Raw genomic sequence first — 24,048 nt, forward strand, 5'->3', positions numbered from 1 at the left:
GGGAACAGTAAGCAATTTATGTTTTGTTTGTTTGCTTATTTAAAAAATACTGCTGTTTTTCCAAGCTGACTTCAACAGAGGGGAGAAGCAATGAACATTGTATTGCTGACACTTATCACCATTCCAAAAACTATAAATGTTTTAATAAATGTTTTGTTTCATTTATTGAAACGTTTATATGCCTTTCAGTTTGGCAAGCTCTCAGGGCACACGCAAGACTCTAGTATCAGAATAAAATTCAAATGTCACCCCTCGGGGCTGTTGTGCTATCACTGAGATAAGCATTGTAATACATCTTGCAGAAATGATTGATAATGTAAATAAAGAAATCATAATTATAAGAAAGATTTCTTGGCTTCTGATTCTGCTTAAGGCCATAGAGGTGTGTGAGGCAGAGGCGTACTGGGAGTTCCGGATTCTAATTCTGGCTTTGTCCATGATTCATGATATGACACAGGGCAAATCAAACACACCTGCACACCCTGACTCAGTTTCACCATCAGGCTGTTTGTTGGGCAATGCTGTATGAGTGCTGGGCAGCTTGATTTGTTAAGGGTTATGTTTAAACTTGAGTTCACTTTGTGCTCTTTTGGGAACTCTGGACTGGAGCCTGGAGCCACCCTTCTAAGTCCAGCCTTTAGACCTACCATGAAAAAATTAAGTGAGAGTGACATAATTGCTAGATGATAATCAATCAAGTATGTTGAAGGTGAACATTACAGAGCTCCTATGTGAAAAGTGCTTGTAGGGGGAAAAACATGAATATATTCACATGCATATAGTTACATGACTATTTTTTGAAGTGTATATGTGGTGGCATGCCCCAGTTTGCCATGTGTTAAATTGTCCTCATCCAATGGCTTACACTGCATGCTTTTTTCCTACAGGGAGGTGCTTGTTGGGTACCAAATTCACCATGTTCCATGGTGGCCCTGAGAGTAGAGCCACAATTATAGGCTGATTATTGTTAAACCCACAAGCTTTGATAGGTTGGTGAGTATTTCATGAGAGCCTAGTGCTTCCTCCTTTCTTGACTCCTTCCCAGAAATGGTAAAATGTGTGGCCACGTGGCCTGAAAAGTAACAAAGTGGCTCCCAAATTAGATGAAAAAACATCATGTTCTACCCATGCAGCAGATTGAGATAGCAGAATGAACTATATCATTTCAGATTGCATTTTGCTTGGTTTTTGGTTCAACTTGCAGGAAGTTTTTCACTTAGGCAATCATTCAGAAGTGGTAGCCTGCTCTATAACCTCAGGATTCTTCCACTTCGTGTAGAGTCCAGGTCATTTTAGGTGTTGTCCTGTGTAACGCCCTGAGTAGTAGCTGAGTAATATCGGAGAATTCCCTGTTACCTGGCAGGAGAAAGTTGATCAGGGCGGAATGCTCAGAAAGGAGGGAGGGCACAAAAAAAGACCAGTGGGGAGGACTGAGCATACTCATTGGTCATAAAATGCTGACTGACAGTTGGGGGAGGGAGAAAGGGAATGGAATGGAGTACCTGGAATCCTGAACAGCAGCACTCTATGCTGCAACCTTTTTTTGTTCCAGGCCCCTTTTGTTGCAATATATTTTCCGTCTTTCTTCTTCCTGCTCCCAAGAAAATATATGTAATATATTTAAAATGTATGCAAAGGTCAAGCTCAGGTTGAAACTTGCTCTCATGTTCACACCATGAAGTTCTGAATATGTGTGTCAAATTTAATTCCAGTATTTCAATATTCACCAGATTAGTTATCACATCACAAACAAACAGAATGTCAAAATGGGTGAACCAAACGCTTTCATTTTCATGGCCAACAAAGAAAAACAAAGTAGGAGGGAAAGTAGCTTCGTGGGTTGTCCTCAGCTGTGTTGTGGTAACCATTCCCGTGGGAAGGGCAAGAAAAGTCTGGCATAGGGGTGTTATATATTTCTTTTAAATAGTCATGTTAATCTTTCGGTCATAGACAAAGGAGACAGCATTTACTGCACAGGTGAGGAACTGCAGACCAATTGTGCCCCCCCCCGATGCATTTTTCCAGCCCACTGGATTCTTCCCTGGCCACACCCCTCATCTGTCCTGCTTCTCACTCTCCTTGAGTGCTTTTGTCTGGCTATAGTGGGTCCTTGAACTATGATAATGCCTTTAGCTTGCCTGAATTGAAGGATGGAGAGGGGCATATGTGTATAGGCACTATTCCTCGACCTTGGGTCCCCAGATATTGATGGACTACAGCTCCCATCATCCGTGACCATCGGCCATGGTGTCTGGGATGATGGGAGTTGTAGTCCAACAACATCTGGGGACCCAATGTTGAAGAACAGTGGTCTGGTGTGCAAAGTGTTCCACCCACTTTTGCTTCTGGCTCCATCCATTTTTATATTCCACCATCGCCACCCACCACTGGCATGTGACCGGTAGAAGTTTTTTTTAATTCTTGTGCAAACTGTGAGGTTCCTCCAAACCTGCGGATACTCCCCTCTTGTGTTACTGTGAATGGGGCCAATTGTGTCCATAAGGACTGATACTTGCAGATCTTAGTTTTCCATTAGCGTATACAAGTAATGAAATGTTTCATTGAGAAGTGCTTCTGTTCACTCCATTCCATGCCCCTCCCTCCAATTTTCTTTCCCCCTCCCCTCAACAATTGGGCAGCATTCCATTCACACTGAGCATGCTCAGTCCACATGAACTGGTTTTGTGTGTCTTCTCTCGATGAAGGGAGTAGGCACATGTGCCCAATGCCAGCTCTATTAAATTCTTCAGGTTCTCCATTCATGTCTATGGCAGCCCCCTTCTGTCCCAGAAAGTGACCTGTCCAGACAATGAGATGGTTCTTTCTCCCTTTTATTTATATGTGTATGTATCTCTGTCTTCCTGTTCCAGCCATTCTATTCTGTTCCCTTCTCCCACCCAGTTGTCATTTCCAGCCTCTCTGTGACACCGAGACATCATGAGGCTGATCTGGGATACCCATCACTATTCTTCTGCCCCCCCCCCTTCATGTGTATATCTCAGGGCTACTCATGGTTTGCCAGTACTTCTCTCTGGTGCTTCACTGGGTACAGTTCTGGCTACATAGGCATGCGAAGGCTTGAATTGGGGTGTGTGTGTGTATGTGTGTGTGTGTCCTTATTTCCTAGAATAAAGCTGGTGGCAATTGTTGAGATTAACCAACATATTGATTTTATGAGGAGGCATTTTTAGATCACAGCCCACTGTCTTGGTTGCATAAATGGGATCAATACATAGGAAGGAAAACCAAGGCAGTTATTAGAATGTCTTGTACCATTGCTTAGAATGGAAATTGCCCAAACAGGATGATATGAAACAGGGAGGTGGAGCTCAGCCTCTTGATAAGCAGCGGTTCCTCACCCAAGATGTAGAAAGGAACACATTGATATATATTGGGGTACCTGATCTAGTTTGAGGCACTAAGATGTTAAGATGGATGTTAATCACCCTGAGGAGTGCCATAAAGATAGTAAGAGGTTTAGAACACCAAGATGGATGAGGCAGGGATGAAAGCATAATTTGTATACATGTTGAGCCAGGAGAAACTAAAATTGAGGGGAGGACCAAAGAGCAGCTTTCAAATATTTAAAAGCCATAAAGGAGATAGAGGACAATTATTCTCTCTTTTGCCCCGGAGGATAGAGGAAGAAACGGACAGGAATGTATAATAAAGGAAGTTATTGAACATACCCTTTATGTTTGGTGTGGTTGTTTTCCATTCAGGGTCAGAGGTGAGCTGTGATTGCCTTGCCCGTCCCTTGCTATATTTGTGAGGTACTGTATGTACCATATATTGAAAGTTTGCAGTTGCCCACAAGCCTCTTGGTTGACCTGCTGTGATGTTATGGAATGCTCCCAAACATTCTAAAAAGCTGAAGAAAACAGTTATGGAGTGTTGGCAGTCAGTGAGTTTTAAGGGAAAGGAAATGGGAAGGTTGATTGATGAGAGAAGAAAACTCATTCTAGTCCAAGGACAAGGAGGGCTTTAGGGTTTGAAATCTGGAGCAGATTTGGGAAAATCTTGAATTGAATTGTTGGTTGTTCCAGTTGTGCAGAGGGAGGTTGCCAAAAGTGAAAATGCAATTTGTGAATCACCTCCTTTATAGTATTTACTGGTACTGGGTGCAAAAGTAGAATGAATTTTGTGTCAGTGGAAATGAAACCTGTGATTTTCTTAAAGTTGGTGGGTTAAGCAAATTTGCATATATTTGCTTGTTTTGCTTAACTTTCTTCTTGTGATTCATGGCCCAGGGAGCTATGCAGAGCACCCAGACTCTACTTCCTGACCAGTGGAAGCGTTGTGAAGCTCCCTGCTGGTTGCCAGCATCAGGTGCCGCTCATGAGCTGATCGCCGCAGCCAGAAGGGATAACAGCCTATTGCTCTGGTTCTTATAGAATACTGACCTGCTCCAAATTAGCAAAGCCTACACTTAATGCATCTTAGGGTGTCAGCCAGTCTCACAAATGATTACTCAAAATTGCTAGTCCTTGAAATCTTTTATTGGCCCACCTGCCCCCCCCCATATACTTACACGTGCCCCTATACATGTGAATCACATCTGATGTTGCTCATCTGGTGGTGAAATGGCACTGGATATACTTCCCCTCCACCACCTGTTATTTGTGAAATTGGCACTCCACACTAACAATTGATCTCAGGAGACAACATTCCTATAATCTCCTGTATCCCTCCCTGCACAGATGGAAAAATACTGGGATGGGGGAGAGCAATTTTGAGCAGGCGTATTGAAAGAAAAGAAAGCGTTAAGCAGTTCTCCCCTCACCCCAGTCCCCTGTTCTCAGTTCCAGGCTCCCAAGGCCACTTTTAATTTTAACCCCTTCCACCCCCCCTCCCGAAAACAGTGTTGGGAGGAAGAGTCCCAAAACTGTCATGCACATCTTGGCCCTAAATATGCAGCCGGCCAGATGCTGTGATAGGATACAGCTGGGATGATCCTCGTCCTTTCCCAGGGAATATAGGGAGCCCTTACCGGAGTTGGCTTCTTGCTCACTTCCTTTCTCATGTGACATCAGGTGATTGAGTGCTGGGTGGCCTCACCCCATCAAAGTAGCCCCTGGAAAGTGGGCCAGCCAGCTGGATCCAGTTGCCTACTCCTGATCTACGTCTACTCAACAGGTTATAGGATTCTCCCTCTCATCTTCTCCCTCTCTTTTCCTTTTCCTCTCCCCCTCCCCCCCCAGGCAACCAGAGTACAGCACCTGAATTTTAACACCCCAGTGGACCTGGACAGCTTTGTTTTTTCTCTGGCCCATGTGTTTCTTGGCTTGCAACTCAGCCTTTCCTGAAGGAAGTGCCAACAAAGCTTCCAGTGGGAGGTGAGAGAGGAAGTGGCATGTTAACCCACCATCCCTTCTCTTTCTACCCCGCCCCTCCAAAATCCCAGCTCAGTTCTACTAGCACGGCTCCTGGCGTCCCTCAGGCTGGGGCAAACCAGCTGATGTGGCATGACTGACGACTGCCTTAGGGGCTGCTTGCTGGCAGACGAAGTTGTCTGTTGTGGTAAAATATAGCTTGTTGTAATTACCCAGGGTCCCCAAACCTGCCATTTTCTCCATTTTAATTGGACTCCAGGAATGATAAACAGCAGGCCTTTTATGGTTTCTTTGGTCGCGAGGCAGCTACTGTTGCCGTTACTCTCTTGTTGACTGGGTAAAAGTTCCAGGTGCCTGGCTTGCATTTCCCACTCGGAGGATGATTTCAGAAGTATATAAATAAATTATATATGCTTATTTGCATTTCCCCCCATGTCTGTATTTCAGATGTAAAACCTGCCATGGCCTGAATTTTCATTTGATCCAAAAATTCACTTTCTCCTTCCCTCTCCCTCTCTCCTCCTCCCCAACCATACCAGTATTCATAAGTGACACAGCCTAAATTAAGGGTGGCCTTGCACTTAATTGCTTGACATGGACATGGCTGACACTGTAAACCGAATCGTTTGCTCAAATTCTCCTGCTGTAATATATTTGTATGATCACTTACCCTGTCTTGGCTATTTTGCTATTAATTTGGTAGTACCCAAAGTCAGCTTGGAGGGTATGGGCTAAAGGTTGTTACGTTTCTCTACCCTGATGCCATATAATTGGCGGTGGCTGCTTCTTCTGAGGGGTGGGTGAAGAAATGCACAACCTGATGCCAACACAACACTGGGCAAATGAGTCCAGATATTGCTCTGCTATAAAAAGCACCTTGTGAAAATGCACTATTTTCTCCAAGTCCAAGTTCCGTACTCTAGCTGCTACATAAAACAGGGTGTTGATCTCAGAGGGCCTGGGGACAATGTAGGCTTTATTCTATTGACAGAGACAGTAGTTTGCAGGATTAGGATTCTGGGCAGTCAGGGAGGTTAAGGACTGAAAAGAAAGGCCCAAAAGGTAAGGGGGCAATGGACTAAGGCCCCAGAGGAAGTTTAAGAATTCATCCAATGTTGAGGGGGAGGGAAATCACACGAATGGTTTTGGGGGGTTATTTTCTACCCCAGTGAGATTTCCAATGTATGATTGGCTGATACCTTGACCGCAGATAACATTTGTGTCTGTGGTGTCAGAAATGTGCTTGACGTTACTGAAACACCCAGAGCCAGAAAGCACACTTATTCAGAGGAGAAAGTGTGTTCCTGTGCATTTGACTCCAGTGCTCTTTTTTGACCTGTCCCTGACCATTTTTCTATTAAAAAAAACAATGGGGTGTTTTTACTACTCCAATCTGCTAACGTTGGCTGGGGCAATATGTTTCTGGGACATTTCATTTCATTGATTTTTTATTGCCAGAAGGAAAACAAGTGAGTGGTAATTGGCTGAAATTTGTGGACGTTGCATGGGTGGCAATTTGTGACAGTGTCCTAGAAAGACTACTTATGTGTAAATTGCACAAGGAAAACTGCGCCAGGGGAAGATTTTTGCCCCACAAAATGGGATGAAGTTAGAGAAAGCAGGGCAGGGGAAGCAGTGGGCTGAGAAGCTGAAACTGAGGCACGGACTGAGACTGTAGGGGAGAGGACTAGAGAGGACAAGGAACTAAGGAAAGGAGGGTGGGCACAGGGGCGAGAAGAGAAAACCTTGCATAGATCCTGGGGTACAGAGGCTGTGGATGCTGTGGATCAGCAAAAGAGCTTGAGAGAGTTGGGAGGAGGGGACGGGACCATGAAAGGAAGGAAATGTCAAAGAGGTGTTAGGTGGTGCAGTTATTTTTTCCTCTTTTTTAAACACAAAAATAAGAAAGGGCCGGCTCAATCTTTTCCAGCTCCTTAGTGTAATTATGTAAATAGGCAAGGGATGAATTATTAAACAGTGTGTGTTTGTGTGTGTGTGTGTACCCTGTGCCCCCTTAGGGGGAGTAGCAGTGCCCATGAGTAAAGAGGTACCATCTGTAGTTTATTGATGGAGCAGTGCACGTTTTTTGCCCAGGTTATTACGGCTAGCACAGCTGTTTGTTTGGATGGGAGGCTTCCCCTGGGGTGGTGGTGGTGGATTATAGAAACAGTCTATGGTGTATGTGTGGGGTCATCTCACACAGTGTTCCTTTGTCTAGGGGTGCGTTTTGTGTATGCTGTCTGCTAGAATTGCCTTGATTTTCAGCTGTTGGTAGAGAGAATTTCCCCCTGTAGGCAGTGTGAGGGCTTTTGTGTGGGGGGGGATAACTCACAGATGATGATGGATCACATCCTATTTCCATAGTTCATTAGAGCAGGAGAGAAGAAAATGTGCCCAGAGGGGGGTTCCCCATATCAGGTGTGTCTGTTTGTAGAAGGTAATTTAAATTATGTACCATCTTTTAATCTGAAGGCTTGTTTGAGGTGCTGCTTGCTTTCCCTCACCCTTTTGTGTGAACAAATGAACTGTTTTCAGCCCCTCCCCTCCTAATCCCTGCCCCTTGTTTATTTCTCTCCTGTTTCTCTCCCCCCCTTTCTCTCACACGCACACACATGTTGATCAATTGCTGCACAGTTTCTTTGGCCTGCAGCAGAGCAGCAAAGCTCCCCCCACCCCAGTTTACCATATTGCAGCTGACCTTCGATAACCCTCACACAACACACACACATATATGCGTGCGCCTGTACAGCTGGATCTTTGGCCTCTTTCCCCTCTCTCTGCCTGCAAGGTTGCGACTTTTGAATTATACATTTACTCTCTGTGAGCTTGTAATAACCTTAGCTTAATGTGTACCTCTGCTGCTCCTCTGACTTGTGTCCTCCACCCTTGCTACTTGCAAGTCAGACTCCCAGCCCACAACGCTTGCGTGTTGATTACAAAAAGAAAAGGAAAAAAGAAATGGAAATACTGCTATTGCGTGTCTCTTCCCCTCTCTCCTCCTTCCTTGTAACGTCTAATATAACACAACATGTGATGTGATGTTGTTGCTACTGCTGATTCTCATTATTATTCCACATTTATTATTCCACATTTATATTCCATATTTCCAACTTGGAGCTCAAGGTGGTTATATGTTTCCCTCCCCCCCCCCCCCACATTTTATCCTCACAAGGTTAGGTTGAGAAACTACTTCAGGCCTGTGATTACCTAATGAGCTTCATGGCTGAGCAGGGATTTGTACCCTGGTTGTCCTGCCCGAAATCAAAGAACCCAGACACAGCTGTGGTTTTTTCTTTTATTGAAGCAAGAGAAAGTTTCAATTCAGTGCGCTTCATGAATCTACCTATGGCTTTCTCAGAACTCAGCATCTCTCTAGGTTTAACTAGGTACAACTTTGCTGCACTAAGACATTGACTCAGCAACTACTCCCCCCCCCTTCACTTGGCTTAAGTAAAGCTGGGCAGGCACCCTACTTGCTTGTGCTAACTGTCACTGTTGGGAGTCCATGTGCAGGTGAAGACTCCACCTCAACTGTGCCTGTTGAATTTCCTGCTGCATTCATTTCCTAGTGTGAGGCGAGGGTGGAGCCCCCATTACTGTCCCGTCTTCCCCCTCAGAGGGAGGAGGGCTGCCTGCAGGTGACATGGGTTCAGGGGGAGGGGAAGTGTCAGGCTGGGAAACAACCAGCTGGTCAGGTTGACTCTCCACAGGGGTATCCAGAGCTGCTGGGGTTGAGCTGTCAAAGTCTAGAGCTGGGGCGACTTCTGAGTCCAACTCCCTGCTTGGCCCCTCACTGGCTCGAGCATCCCACTCTAAGTCCTCCTCCTCCTCCACTCCGTTCTTGTCAGCCTACCCCACTCCAGCAGAGGGGCCTGCCAACACTGTGCTCCCAAGTTCTAGTCCAACACTTGGGCTGCTATGCTATCCTGATGCCATCATGCTAGGTGTTTCCGCATCATTGGCTGTTAGTGCCAAGGGTGGGGAAATGCACAGTATGATGACAGTGTGACAACATGGTTGTAGTATAAAAGATGTTAGGAGGAAGAAGGGAGAAAGAGGTAACAGCTCCATGTTCATTATGTTAGGGAGGAGTGTAAGTTTTAGGGCTGGTTCCCATCAGCACCTGGTATCCTTAGGCAGCTGTCCCACTGCCCTGGTAGGGTCCACCACTGACTCCTGCCCTGGGCTACCTCTCTGTTTTTCCCCCAGCCCAGTGTTCTCGGCAGCACCTGGTAACGAGTCTAGCTGTCATTTTTAAATTCTTGATGTAGCGTTGCTCAGGGGGATTGTGGGAAGCTAAAATGGCAGCCCTGAGCCACCTGATGCCATTCACAGCACTGCTGCTAGCTGCCACTGCTTACCAGGACCACCCACCCACCAACAGAGAAGGGAGGCTTCCAGAGTACACTTTGCCCAAGGCCCCTTCAAACTTGGAGACCGCCCTGCATAGTTCAGTGGTAGAGCACACCATTGTCATGTAGAAGATCTGAGGTGCATTCCCTGACATCTTAGTTTTGTTTTGTTTTTTTAAGAGAGTGAGTAGCAGGTCTTGTGTGAGACCTCAGCCTGAGACTTAGGAACCATCACCATCAAAGTGGACAGAACTGTGCTAGATGCAGGGCTGGCACCAGGCATGCCTGGGCCCTTGGGCACCAGCCTGCCTTGGGCCTGTGGCACCAGCCCGCATGCCCCACCTACCTCTCCATCACTTCATGAGAATGCCCTGTGCGCTGTGCGCAAAGGCTGTCATCAGCCAAGATGGCAGTAGGGGCTTCCCTAAGAGGGGTGATATCCCTGCCACCAACTTGGTTGATGGCACGCATGTGTGCTACATTACATGCGTGCACATACCTGCCATCAACTGAGATGGCGGTAGGGGAGTCAGCCCCTTAGGGAAGCCTCCGCCACCATCTTGGCTGATGGCAGGTATGTGCCCGCAGTGTGCATAGCATTCACAGCAATGGGAGAGTTAGGTGGGTCATGTGGACGGGTGTTGCGGGCCTGCCCAGTGTGTATGGGGGGGGCTGGGAGCTCCCTCTCTGTGATCTGCGTTAGGGTCGGGAGTCAACACTGCCATAGATTGTGGAATGGGAGCACTACCCTCCCACACTAAGGAGGGGCCCCTGTGGGCCTTAGGGGCCCTTAGTCAGGGCCTGACCTGGCCACCCTCTGGCACTGGCCCTGACTAGATGGACAAATTGACTTGATATGAGAATGCCCTGTGTTGATCTGGTTCAGCCTTGGCCAATCTGGTGCCCTTCAGATGTTTTGGACACTGATATAGTTCAGTCTTTGTCAACCTCACTTTTGACTTTCAGGTGTCTCTTGAAGGCCTTTTTTTAATGTCAACAGGCCTATGCAGTTGCTTAACATGTCTTTTGAGTAGCAGTCATTGTTAATGATTGTTTTGCTTTTAAATGTTTTTATGTTGGCATACACTGCCCTGTTTTGCGAGAGGGCAATATATAAATATTTTTATAAATAAATAAATAACCTGGTGTTCTCCAGATATTTTGGACTGGTTGGGGATCATGGGAGTTCTAATCCAAAACACCTGGAGGGCACCAGCTTGGTGAAGGCTGATAGTTCCACCTTTACTCTGTGCTTCAGTGCAAGACTGAGCTATAACATATGCCACTGTTAAGCTAAAATTACACCCCCACAACCACCCCATCCGTGCCCAAAGAGAAACGAGGCAAAGGACGGTGTCAATATCCATCTTTTTGTCACATGGAAGCATTGATCCCTGCTTCCAGAGGAGCCTGGGGCGCCTGGCGCTGGTATGATACTGAGGGAGATTAATCTTGTGAATATGAGGCACCCTCATTAGCATCGTGATCCGAATACAGAGCAACTTTGTGACAAAAAGTTAAGGTTTGTGCACTGGTAGACCATGAAGGGCCCCAAAGGAGTTGGGAGCAGATAGGCCTTGTGTCCTTGGATAAAATGGCTAATATCTTCATTAACCCTGGCGAGTACCCTGCGGAGGCTATCAGGAGGCAGGGTGGCTGGAGGGTGGAAGGGATTATGAATCTGTATTCCCCACCTGATCTGCCTTTCTAGGCTGGTTTGGAATATTCATCTTGGTGACATGCCAGTTTCATTGCCTCAGGGGGTATGAAAGCAGCCTGTGTAAGGCTGAAGCTGGAGGGCAGGATGGGGGGCACAGTTTCAAAGCTTTTATTTGGAGCTATGTACCTGCTTAAGCAGAAGTAGATAATGCTAAAGTTGCATGGCAGATTCTCAGTTCAGAGCAACGTTCTGCACCCCACACCCCAGAAATGAGTTGCAGTGATTACATCAGCTCTTTCCTTGAGTCTCTTCATGTTCGCTCCTTCTCACCCTCCTAGGAAGTTGCTAGTCCTCCGTTTTATATTCCTCCTTGCTCTGGTTGTATCTCCTACCTTATTTCTCCTTTTTGGTCACTTTCTTCTGCACTATTACCATGGTGGACTGTAGGCAACTATGGTGCAGGAGGCACAGTACAAATGGAGTGTAGGGGAAGTCCCTGGGACTGGGGCCTAAGGGGACAATCCCACAGCTAGGCAGGAAATTGAGCCTCTCCATGTGGAGCCTGGAGTTGGCCACTAATAATACTGGATGAATAGGTCTCTGCTGTGAGTGTCCATATAGTATAATTTTTTTTAAATTCACATATTTTTACTGTTTTTTTAGTTTTTCATTATATTTTGCGTACATTGCCTTTATATATGCGGAGGGCAATAAATAAATAAAGAACTGAAGTGTAAATCTTTATGATGGGGTTAAAAAGAGAAGGAAAATGTACATTTTCTGCATTGTTTTAATTCAGTAGCAACATTTCTAAGGGCTACCAGGTAATATTTGACATGGTGGTTTCTCACTTCCTTTTTGTTGCGTGATCCATATTCATAAATTCCAGACATTGGGGGTGGGGAGTGTGTCCTTCATGCCAGTTGTGAACACACCTTGGGTGCGATCACATCAGTGCTCCAATGGCAGGGTGAGTTGATCCCATACTTTTTCTGATGTCACCACTTAGCTACTGTTTTAGAAGGCTATATAGGAGGACTCTGTTCAAGGGCACCCCTACCTGAAACTCTCCACTGTGTTTCTCTTTGTGGTTCTGTACCCGGCTGAGGGTTGCTATCTGGTCACAAGCTCTGCATTACCTTGTGTACTCAAGTTGCCCATCCAGATTCACCTGCAGTGGGAGCTTGAATTACAGGGGCAGGCAAGGGGAGCCTGACCCCTTACCTTTTGTGATTGCCTTTTAAAAATAGTAACTAAGGAAGCAATGGCGGACATCATTTCTCTAAAATTAAAAGGAACTGGAAGTGGGATTTGCTTATTTTTACCCTGATTTGAGCATGGATCCATGTGTATTTCCTGGTTGGTGCAAATACTTGACAAAAGCAATATTAAATTATGATTTGCTTTTACTCAAAACAATAACAGCCGCCACATGCCAATTTCAATATTGACGGCAGGAGGGTGGAACCTCATTCTGGAATTGGGGATCAGCGAGATTGTGTACTGTTGAAAGGAGTGAAAGTCAAAGGTTCTGGGGGCGTGTGAGAGAAAGAAGTTTGTATAGAGCAGGGATGGGATCCATTGGCGGGGCCAGTTTGAAATTAGTCCATTGACCTATCAGACTGGTATTTGTTTGAGAGTTCTTTGTCCACAAGCCACTGCTTTTACTGATCTGTTCCCCCCTGGAAAAATATGGATATTAATATTGATATTTTGAAAGGAAATATCAATAAACTGAAGGAAATATCAATATTTTAGATGCAGATTTTGTTAAAAATCCATTCCTGAAAATAGCTGCAGAAAATCACTACATAAAAATCCAATCTGCAGTGATAGAGAATTAATGGAAAATTCAGTATCAAATCCAAATTGGGTGGAATTCTAGCACATCCCTAGTGTAGAGTGAGAGCAAGAGAGTGCCTGCATTCTTTTTGGTGGAGTAGGGGCTGTGGATTCCAAGGGCCATTCACCTACAAGTTAGGAAATATATAATGCAGATGCTGCTTTGTATACTGTAGCTACCGTTTGCAGTTGTTGGTGAAGGGCTGGCATCTCCAGTTTAAAAAAATCTCGAGTGTAAGAGTTAAAAGAAGACTTTTTAGAATCATGCCACCAATCGTAGAAGACCAAGGATGGGGAATCGGGTGTCTTCCAGATGCTGTTGGACTACAACTCCCATCATCCATAGCCAGAATGACCAATAGTCAGGGGTGATGGGAGTTGTAGTCAAACAGCATCTGGAGGACTGCAGGTTCCCTATCCCAGCAGTAGACAATATAGTGCTATGATCAGAACAAGGCTGTTTTGTATGCTTGTATGAGCCCCCCCCCATTTTAATGAAGATGCTTCCTAGGTGTGTCTAGGATTTAAAAGGATCAGGCAGATGTATTCCTCTCTGTGTAGTACAGAGAGGATCTCTCTTTGACTAGTGATATGTTCTGTGAGTGAAGGCAAAGACCTGGAGAAAAGGAGATCTCTGGGACTGTTTTGCCCTGCAGAAATGTCAGCAAGAAGCCCATGTGGCTAAGTAATTGCTAAGTGAAAGTACATAATAACTTTGCTTGTCTCCTGCTCTGCCTTTTGGCAGCTCTTTGAAACATTCCATTAACTTGGGCTTTCGCTCCTACTGCATTCGAGAAGGTAAATTCAAGCCTCTTCCTCCCTTCATGGATGTAAATACCACGAGAGAGGGAGATATTTGAAAGCCAGTGTCATTGGTGGGCTGACAAATAGCCTGCTTAGATGTTTGAGAGGCCAGGATTCAAACCCTATCTTGGAGTTGATTCATGCTTCCTGCATTTTTCAGTACTAGGCAGCTGAAAATTTGGCTGTGTTAATTCAATTTGTAAGTATTCACACACTCACACCTCCTCACTCTTGCTTCGGCTGCTTGGCCTATATTTCTCCAGAACCCTGGACAGTCCATTCCCTCCCTTTCAACAGCACAGCACATGGTCTGTCTCTTGCACCCTCACCCAGTGGAGGGTTCTCCTTTCCCCTGTTCTTGATTCAAACTCACATTTAACTTCCCCCCCACTGAAGCTGCACCGCCGGACAATATTATGCTGTTGACACCTTCTCAATCCACAGCTATAACCTTTTTGGACCAATGGAAAAACCAATCAGCTAACTGGTCTTTCTTTTAAAGCACTTTATAATAAAATGTTTCATTAATTATGAACAGAGTTGTGTAGATTGCACAATTCTATGAATGCAAGAATAGAAATTGAGGACAGGTTGGTGAAAAGACAAATGGTACTGGGCTTTTCAGCTCATCCTGAGAATTTCAGCTTCTGTTATAAATTTTTTTTTCTAGTCCTTATGATTGGGGAGACAGGTTTGAGAGTGGGCAATGCTAGGTGAAATTTTGAAAGCCAAAATATACATTGAACAGGATTTCCTAGGCATCAGTGTCTATGCTAAGCAAAGAAATTATGTTAAATTGGAAAATCCATGCAAGTATGCATTGGATTAGATAGTGTTGGAGACACATGTTTCCAAGAAGGAGTTGCTGTTTGCTCCATTGTCCAGGCCAAGATGGCCAGGGTCTGAGTAGGCAGTCAGGCATAGGTTGAAGAAATCTTCCTGGGCTCTAGTGTGGAAGCTGTACATGTGGAAACCCACCCTGGCTGAGACTGTAAACAACTTCATTGAAACATGCTTGTAAGCCTTCTTGTACTGTGTAAACCATTTTCAGATATTTTTGGTTTGCAAGCAGTATGTAGATATTCTAAAAAAATGAATTTATACTGATAGAAGAATTCAGCTTTTTCTTTTTCTTTTGGTGCACAACTCTGAATTGCTTTTGCCCAAATGACCTTCCTACCACAACTGCATTGTATCGTACAGTCTTGTTCGCTCCCATGTAGTTTACTGCAAGGACCAAAGCAATTGAAAACCATCTGGTTTCAAGCTGGCGAGACAGAGAGGTGCATAATTCCCTTCTAAAGTATAGAGTGTCATGTTGCAAACGTCGGGTATCCCACAAGGGTTTTGGCGGGGGTGGGTGGGGTGGAGAGACCGAGAGTCTTCAAGATTACATGTCAGACTTGAATATTGCATTCCTCTGGGTTACTGATGGAATGTGGTTATAGAGAGCTCCTGTGTGGACTTGCTGTGTCAACGTCTTATACCTTAGTGATGGGGAGACTTACAATAAGAATTGGAAGTTTGTTTTACTCTATAGTTTGCAAACAGTGTGAAATCCATGTCCTTTTGCTACTTGTCTGTGTTGAAACTTGCCAGAGATGGGAGTCTTAGAAAAAGAATCTCTACTTGGACCACTGACACCCTCCCAGGAGTTCAAAATGCATTCCTTTTCTCACCCTCCCACCCCCACCCCCGTTATTCTATCTCTTGGTTTATTCCATGATCAGCTAGAGCCTTGTTCCAGGGAAAATGAGGAAGGAAACCTTCAGTGGTTGCCAAGCAACCTTCCAGTGCAGCTTGGTCTTCTCTTTCCTTCCATCCTTCAAGAACTAGAACTGGAATGAATTCGGGGGGGGGGGGGGAGTGAAATGGCTGGTGTGAATGTTGAATACAGGGGAGAAACTGTTGAATAATGAATATAAACAAATTCCCCATTTGTTTCCTGCTCTCAAAAAACCTGGAAATTCCCTGGTTGGTCTCAGTTAGAAAAAACTCAAGTATTCAAACCCGATTTTGAACAGGAGTGTGTCATCGAATATGGCTTTTCTCCCTTTCCATACACTTATTAATGAGCTTCAATCTATTCTGACCAATTGGGAAGTCGGTAACTTTTTTCATTTCTGTTTTTTTTTTTAGCACTGGCAGCACCAAGGAAGGGTTCCAGGTTTTTGGTACTTTCTGCACTTCTTTGCTTAAAACATTGCTAAGCTCTTGCATCCCAATCTGATCAGGGATTGATTAGGCAACGATTCCAACCATCACTCTAGCAATCTGGCAACTGTTTGTGTATGACAGGGAGCAAGGCTAAGCAAAAAGGAAATTTGGTCCAGATTATGGATGGCTGTACCTAGAACCTGTTCTGGAAAGAGTGCTTTCTAACCCAGAGTTCTTATAAGGCTGGTGCTGGTACCAGGGTTTAGCCTAGGGCTGGAGCAGGTATCTAACAGGCAGGAGATTTTTAACATTTGCCAGGTATACAACAGGCAGAAGATCATTCATTACTGTTGCCCTACCTTGAAGGAGTTCAGGGCAACATACTTCAGGATTAACCTGTTTTATTCTCCCAACGCCCATGTGCAGTAGTTTGGCTGAGAGAATCTGATTGGCCTCAGATGCTGTCAGTCAGACAAAGGCAGAAGCCTTGGCTTCTCGTACTTTTACCCAGCCAAGCCAATGTAGACACTTCATACTGCCTGCTAATTACAGGGACTGATGTTGCACATCCCTTTTGGGCCTGAAGAGACCTGGAGCCTGAGTACACTTTGTATGCAATAGCTCACTGGTTCTGCAGCAAAACAATATTTTGACAACAGAAGATTTATGTAACTTTAAAGTTGACAATGAGGATATTGAACTTGTCAAGGATTATCAGTACCTTTGCACAATCATTAACCAAAATGGAGACGATAGTCAAGAAATCAGAAGAAGACTAGGACTGGGGAAGGCAGCTGTGAGAGAACTAGAAAAGGTCCTCAAATGCAAAGATGTATCACTGAATACTAAAGTCAAGATCATTTAGACCATGGTATAGCGGATAAGAGAAAAAAACTCATTTGAAATCTGGTGTTGGAGGAGAGCTTTGCGGATACCATGGACTGCGAAAAAGACAAATAATTGGGTGTTAGAACAAATTAAACCAGAAATATCACTAGAAGCTAAAATGATGAAACTGAGGTTATCGTACTTTGGACACATCATGAGAAGACATGATTCACTAGAAAAGACCATAATGCTGAGAAAAACAGAAGGGAGTAGAAAAAGAAGAAGACCAAACAAGAGATGGATTGATTCCATAAAGGAAGCTACAGACCGGAACTTACAAGATCTGAACAGGGTGGTTCATGACAGATGCTCTTGGAGGTCACTGATTCATAGGGTCGCTGTAAGTCGTAGTCGACTTGGAGGCACATAACAACAAACTGTTTAGTCAAATCTTTTCCCTTGTTTTTTGTTAGCAGTCACACAAAAAAACATACATTTGCCAGATGCTGCATGTTGTTATTTATTTAATTTATATCTATTCTTTCTCAAGCCTGGTAGACTCCAAAGACAATAAATTTCATTGAAAAGGTTCATAAAATAGTGGGATGTATGTGTGCACACTATAAGGTATAGAATTCTTCTTTTCACACTGTTCTCAATGCTTGGAGAAAAGGTGTAGTCTTCTCTCCAACCTAGATTTGGCAAAGGGAGAGGACTATCCCAAGGCTAAGGGTTTTTAAATCCTGTGACTGTCTCCTCCCTCCTCCTTTTGGAAAGGTTGTACCAGACCCCTTTTGATCTCCAAAAACTGTTTGTGATATGTGTGCATGAAGGGGGAGGGAGGGGGCTTTTCATCTTGCTCCAGATTCCAGCCAGAAACGTAATGTTTTGCTTACCCTTCTCTTTTTATTGTTCCTTGACAGCCAAAGCTGGGCCAGAGAGATGGTACGGCCACAAATGCCAATGCCCCCCCTGTGGAGTCCTTTCCCTGGGTGGGGCCGAAGACGGTGGTGCTACGTAAGAATTTGCAGGGGGGTTATGGCTTCACCCTCCGGCACTTCATTGTCTACCCTCCAGAGTCAGCAGTTCATTCTAACGTGAAGGTAATGTCCCTTCTGGATTTGAGGAATGGGCGGGGTTCATTCCAGTACTGTGTATTACATAATGCCACTGGGCATAATCTGGAGGCATGTGGCACAATACCCTTGCTGAAGCTAAGCTGGTCTGGGTCTGGTCAGTATCTGGATGGGAGACCACATGTATAGTATCTCTCTCCATGTAAGAGAGGCAGGAGAGGTGTGGGTGTGTGCTATAAAATAAATAGATTAAAAATGAAGTAACAAATGGAACTTCTTATATTACATTTGTGGCATTAAGATCCACTGCTTTTCTTAGAAAGATGACGTTAAGAGCTCTGAGCCACATAGTAAGAGCCTATGCTATGTATTGTGCTAGGGCAACCTTGCCCTACCTGGTGCTCTCCAGATATTTTGGATTACAACTCGGTCAGCTCCAGCCAGCACCAATGATGGTTGGAACTGATGAGAGTTGCAATACAAAATATGTAGAGAGCATCAGGTAGGGCAAGGCTGTGCTAGGAGATATGTAGTTACATGAACCCTGAGCTTGTCAAGTTATGACTTCATTTTAGCCCCTAGCATTTCATTGTTAGGAACACAGAGGCTATACCAAGTCAGACCATTGGTCCATCTAGCTCAGTCTTGTCTAGACTGACTGGTAGCACCTCCCCAGAGTTTCAGACAAGAATCTTTTCCAACTCTACCTGGAGATGCCAGGGATTGAACCTGGGACTTTTTGCATGCAAAGGCATATATGCCTGACCATTGCCCAACAACCCTTCTCAACGTATGCTTTCGTTTTTGACGAACTGACAGGATGTGGTGGTTTTATCCTTCTTCTTCTTGCGTTGACCCTGTTTGACCCTCACAACTTTGCTCGTCGTACCTATCTTTAAGAAAGGCGACGCCTCAGATCTGTGGAACTATAGACCTATCAGTCTTTTAGATGTAACCTCCAAACTCTATGGACAGTACCTCCTAAACAAGCTCCTCGCATGGGAGACTAGCAACTCTATCCTCCACGAGGAGCAAGCAGGGTTTAGAAAGGGTAGGAGTACTGTCGACCAGGCGTTTGTTTTGCAGCATTTAATATACAAAACTACCAGGTGCCCAAATAAATCTTTGTATGTGGCCTTTGTAGATTTCACTTCCGCTTTCGACCTTATTAATAGGGACCTGTTGTGGCAAAAATTGGCCCAGACCAATATTGACAAGAGACTGCTCTGCCTCATTCGGTCCCTCCACCAGGTCAATACTTTACAGGTGCGCTCGGGCGCTCGAGCGATTCGGATCGAAAGAGGATTGAAGCAGGGCTGTATCTTGGCCCCCTTCTTATTCAACTTCTTTATTAATGATATTATCCCCGCAATGGCCTCCCCTTCCTTCCCCCCCCTTCAGTTGGTAATCGTAAGACTCCACTACTGCTTTACGCCGATGATCTGGTCCTGTTATCCTTAAATAAAATCGACCTCAAAAGGATGTTAACCCACCTTGGCACTTACTGCACGGAGCACCACTTGGCAATTAATTATGCCAAAACTAAGATCATGATCTTCGGAAAGAAGAGGGCAAATTCATACCGGGTCCTCAACGGGCACCCTCTGGAACAGGTCCATCTATTTAAATATCTGGGCATTTGTTTTAGTGAGAACCTTACATGGAAGCCCCACATAAAGGCAACTAAACTTGCAGGTGCTAGATCCACAGCACAACTTAGAAGGTTCTTTTATGCCAGAGGGGGCCAACTAGTCAACACCATGCTTAAGATCTTCACTGCCAAAACCTTAGCCTCTACACTCTACAGGGCAGAACTTTGGGGGGAAACTGCAAAGCGGGAGATAGAAGTCCTGCAAAACAAGTTTATGAGGCAGACTCTAGGGCTCCCTCCTGGAACCCCAGCAGCCCCACCTCAGAGCGGAGCTTGGTCTACCCTCACTTGCAGCCAGAATCGACCTAGCCTACCTCAGATATTGGCGTAGACTATATAGGATGGCCGACCACCCCCTCACTGAACTTTGCTGGTCGGAGCAGCTTACAAACGGGGGATGGGCCCACAGATGCCAAGTAAAGCTAGAGTTATACAATCTCCCCATGGGGGAATATCTAAGCCTAAGCTCATGAGCCCTTAGGAACTGGGTCTTTGACCACGATGCGTGTCAAGACCGGGTATCCATCGTAATAGCTCCTTTTTTCACCTGGTATCCCCAATTTAAAGCTAACCACGCCAAACCACAGTATTTTGAGGTCCTGACACATGCCCCTCTTCGTAGAGCTTTCTCGGAACTCAGGTTCCAGTTGATGCCCTCTGCTTTTTTAGATGGGAGATATCTGGGAATCCCATTGGAAGAATGGAGATGTATCTTTGGGTGCAATTCCATAGAAGATATTACTCACTATCTGTTATATTGCCCATCGTATGAAGATCCCAGAAGGAAATTCCTGGCCCAGTATATTTACTCTTCTCCAGACAAATGCTCTCAGGAGCTGATAGTGGAGCTCTTAAGCAATAATTTTAAACTAGTGACAATATCTGTAGCCAACTTTGCGCTGGCCGCTAAGGAGCTGCGTGTGACCCACATTCAAAACTATAATATCTCTTGAATGTTTTTCCTTATCTATTGCATCTTGGTCTATTTTAATCTGTTTGATGTTTTAATTGTTAAACTTTGTACCTTGCAATGGCCTATGGCTAAACGCAATAAAATCGATTGATTGATTGATTGATTGATACTTTGTACCCATTGCTGCAAACTCCACAAGTTTGCTACAAACTTCCCAAAGCAAATTCAGCTACTAACAAATTTAACAGCTTATTTTGATTTATTACCTGTCAGCCTCCAGGGGATCTTTCTTCCCCACTCCTCCTTTTCAGAGAAGAACTTTTATTGACTTCTGTGTTTTTCTTTAAAAGCTATTTCATCTCATGAGTATATCTAATCTCTTGTTCGTGATCTCTTAGGAGTGTGACATGCAAAAGTGAAGATCATGTCTGCTCTCCCTGAGTGCTGAGAAGCTGCTTTTACTCAAATGCAGAAACAGCTGCTATTGAGTTTGGAATCCTACAGAATATGGCCTGCTTGGGGGCCCTGCACCTAACCCAACATGCTGTCCTGAAACAGGATTGAGGGCTCAGACCATTGCATTCTTTGGTTTTAGTTCTGGTCCAGCTTCACCTCTGCTGAAATGTTCTAGACTGGGTTCCAGTAAAAGTTAAGAAATTGGATTGGTGCATATGAACCAGTTTGAATTCTCAGTGCTTTGTCCAAGTGCTGATGAAAGCAATTCTGAATTTCTACCTCCATTGGGAAAATGGCTAGTACTGGGAGGAGAGAGGGCAACAAGCAGGAGGTTGCTCATCTGTTTGACAGGCAGGTAGTGAGAGCAGAACAGTTTGGAGAGGGTTAGCCTCTCGGTTACACTCAGCAACAAGTTGCCCAGGGGGAGAGAGTACAGTATAGCACAGTGGTTCCCAACCTTTATGAGCACGGGACCTCCTTTATAAGCTGAAATTTTTTTGTGACCCCCTCCCCCTAGGGAGGCAGGCTGGCTGCAGGAAGGAAGGGGGAAAGCAGCCTTTCTTTGCAGGCTTGCTTCTTTTTGCTTCACAAGAAGCCCTCTCCTCTCATTCTAAGTAAGGGCATTGCCAGTAGCGGCAGTGCAAGGAGACAGGAATCAGTGATAGTAATCCCCTCTTCTTCCTGGTAGCTCCACCCTCAGCCTCCTTTGGCATCTGCCATGTATTTTATAGGCAGATGCGTGCCCTTAGTGCGCCTGAAAGATGCTCTGGCGCTTCAGCAAAAGGCCTCCCCTCTCGTTTGGTGCAAGGGGGAGGTGTCATCTGCAGCGCCAGTGGGAAGCATACAGTGTCGAGGGAGTGAAGACTTTTTTTAAAAATTAATAAATAATTCATTTCTTTACTGTTCATGGCCCCCTCTGGATTACTTCACGGCCCCCCTGGGGGTCCCGGCCCCCAGGTTGGGAACCACTGGTATAGCACATTGTGGAACCTTATAGCAGCGGTATGGGATTGACTCTCTGGAATCTCCTGATTCTTAGGACCGAGTTTCTGGTCTGTGATGTTGCGGGCCAGCTTGGACTGCCCGCTGCTCCCTCTTCAATTAGCACTCAGTTGACTTAAAATATGTTAGATATACATCCAAAATTCAGGAAATGTAGTTGCAGGCACATATCATGCAGATAAACTAATCAGTGAACCAGGATCAGCTGTTGCTCCCAGTAAAGCCATGTCTGTTGCCAAGTGAAGAAAAAGTCATTAGGAGGTCCAGACACAGATCTCCTGCATGACATATAATTTGGTGCTTAATGGCAGGAAGGAAGAGTGGGGCCTTCTACCTGACACTACTGTTTTCTTTATGTAGGAGCCTTTTCTCCCACCCCACCATACCATAGAGGAACATTTAGTTGTGAGCACATACCCCTTTTGTAGTTGAACTGGTAAAGCTCAGAGGCTTGCTACATTATTGTGAACTTGGGCCACATTCACACTGGACGTTTATTCCACTTTAAACAGGCATGGCTTCCCCCAAAGAATCCTGGGAAGTATAGTTTGTGAAGGGTGCTGAGAGTTAGGAGACCATTATTCCCCTCACAGAGCTCCAATTCCTAGAATTCTCTGGGGAGCGGGGCTAAAACAACTCTGGCCACTGGAGCTCTGTCACAGGAGTAGGGACCTGCTAACAACTCGCAGTACCCTTCACAAACTTCACTTCCCAGAATTCTTTGGGGGAAGCCAAGTCTGTTTAAAGTGGAATAATAATGGAATAAATGCCTGGTGAGAATGTGGCCTTAGCCATTGATTAAACCATCATGGAGATGTGGAACTTTCACAGGCCTGCCAGTCTAACCTACTGATTAGCTGAGAACTGCATGTTATTCCCCATGTACATAGCAGGCTGGAGGTCATCTTGGATCTACTTTGTTCTCTAAGACTCAGCTAAATACCTCTCAGTTGCCTGAGGTGGGATTATTCATTGGCCCTAATCCTCCCGTTGTCTGGTCCTAAACAGTAGAAACATGCAACTAGCTTTGGTCCTCCTGAATCTGAAGAACTTGCCATCTGATTGTGGGAGAGCACCAGTACTTTACACAGGGTTGGGGAACCTCCAGCCTGCAGGCCAAATTTGGCCCCCAGACCTCTCCATTTGGCCTGTGGGGCCTTTCCCCAAACCACGCCCACCAACACCACACATGACATAATGACATCAGATGACCTGTCAAAGTTAACCCGTGGAATGTGGGGAGAAAGATCTGGCCTATGAGGTCAAAGAAGTCCCCCACTCGTGACTTAATGGGTCAATGGTGTCTCAATATGGTATCGAGTATTGATTCCAAGTAAATATTTGCAGTATTGAGGAGGTTGCAAGACTGACTTCTTCTTTGGAAGTTGGGACCACCCTCCCTTCCTCCACACATACATTCTCCACATACCCCAACTACAATTCCAAATTCCTGGGAGCTATTTGCTGACGTCCCATTCCATTCTGATGAACTGTCTCGTGTGGAAGCACTGTCTCTGCAAGAGAGAGCCAGCTTTCCAGCCCTCACAGACCAGAGACCTCACTCCCCCCTTTTTTCTTTTTTCATTTCAGAAAGGGAAAATGGGTTCTTTGTCAGATAAGTTCAAAGGCACTGAAGGGTTGGGGGGGATAAATGGAATTGGGGTATGCATTAAATGGCTCCCTGCCGGTCCCTTTCTTCCTTTCTTCCTTTCTTCCTTCCTTTCTTTCTTTCTTTCTTTCTTTTGCAGTGTCAGCTTCATCTGTACAAAGGGTGACTATTGTGTTCCATGGTTTGGACAAAAGGCTGCCCTCCTCCCTCTCCATCCAAATGTTGGCTCTGTTAACTTCCCTCTGCCGGTCCCTCTCTCTGCCCCACAACCAAGTTCTTACATAGGGCTGTTCCTCTCTGCAGCAAGAATTCTGAAACATTAAAATCATCAAGAAATGGCTTTCTGTTAGTATTGGGAGGGTTTT

General features: G+C 45.1%; 1 protein-coding gene across 4 annotated transcripts in view; it reads left to right on the forward strand.

Annotated features, from left to right (window-relative positions):
• ARHGAP23 (Rho GTPase activating protein 23) overlaps positions 1 to 24,048 on the forward strand; it is a 221,296-nt gene that overhangs the window by 97,165 nt on the left and 100,083 nt on the right. For all 4 annotated transcript variants that reach the window (XM_061588157.1, XM_061588156.1, XM_061588155.1 and 1 more), the window contains exon 2: positions 17,900 to 18,079. In XM_061588157.1, the coding sequence (XP_061444141.1) occupies positions 17,900 to 18,079 (180 nt within the window). The remainder of the gene's footprint in view (positions 1 to 17,899; positions 18,080 to 24,048) is intronic.

Source organism: Rhineura floridana, chromosome 11, assembly GCF_030035675.1.
Source record: "Rhineura floridana isolate rRhiFlo1 chromosome 11, rRhiFlo1.hap2, whole genome shotgun sequence".
In the NCBI taxonomy this organism is placed as follows: domain Eukaryota; kingdom Metazoa; phylum Chordata; class Lepidosauria; order Squamata; family Rhineuridae; genus Rhineura; species Rhineura floridana.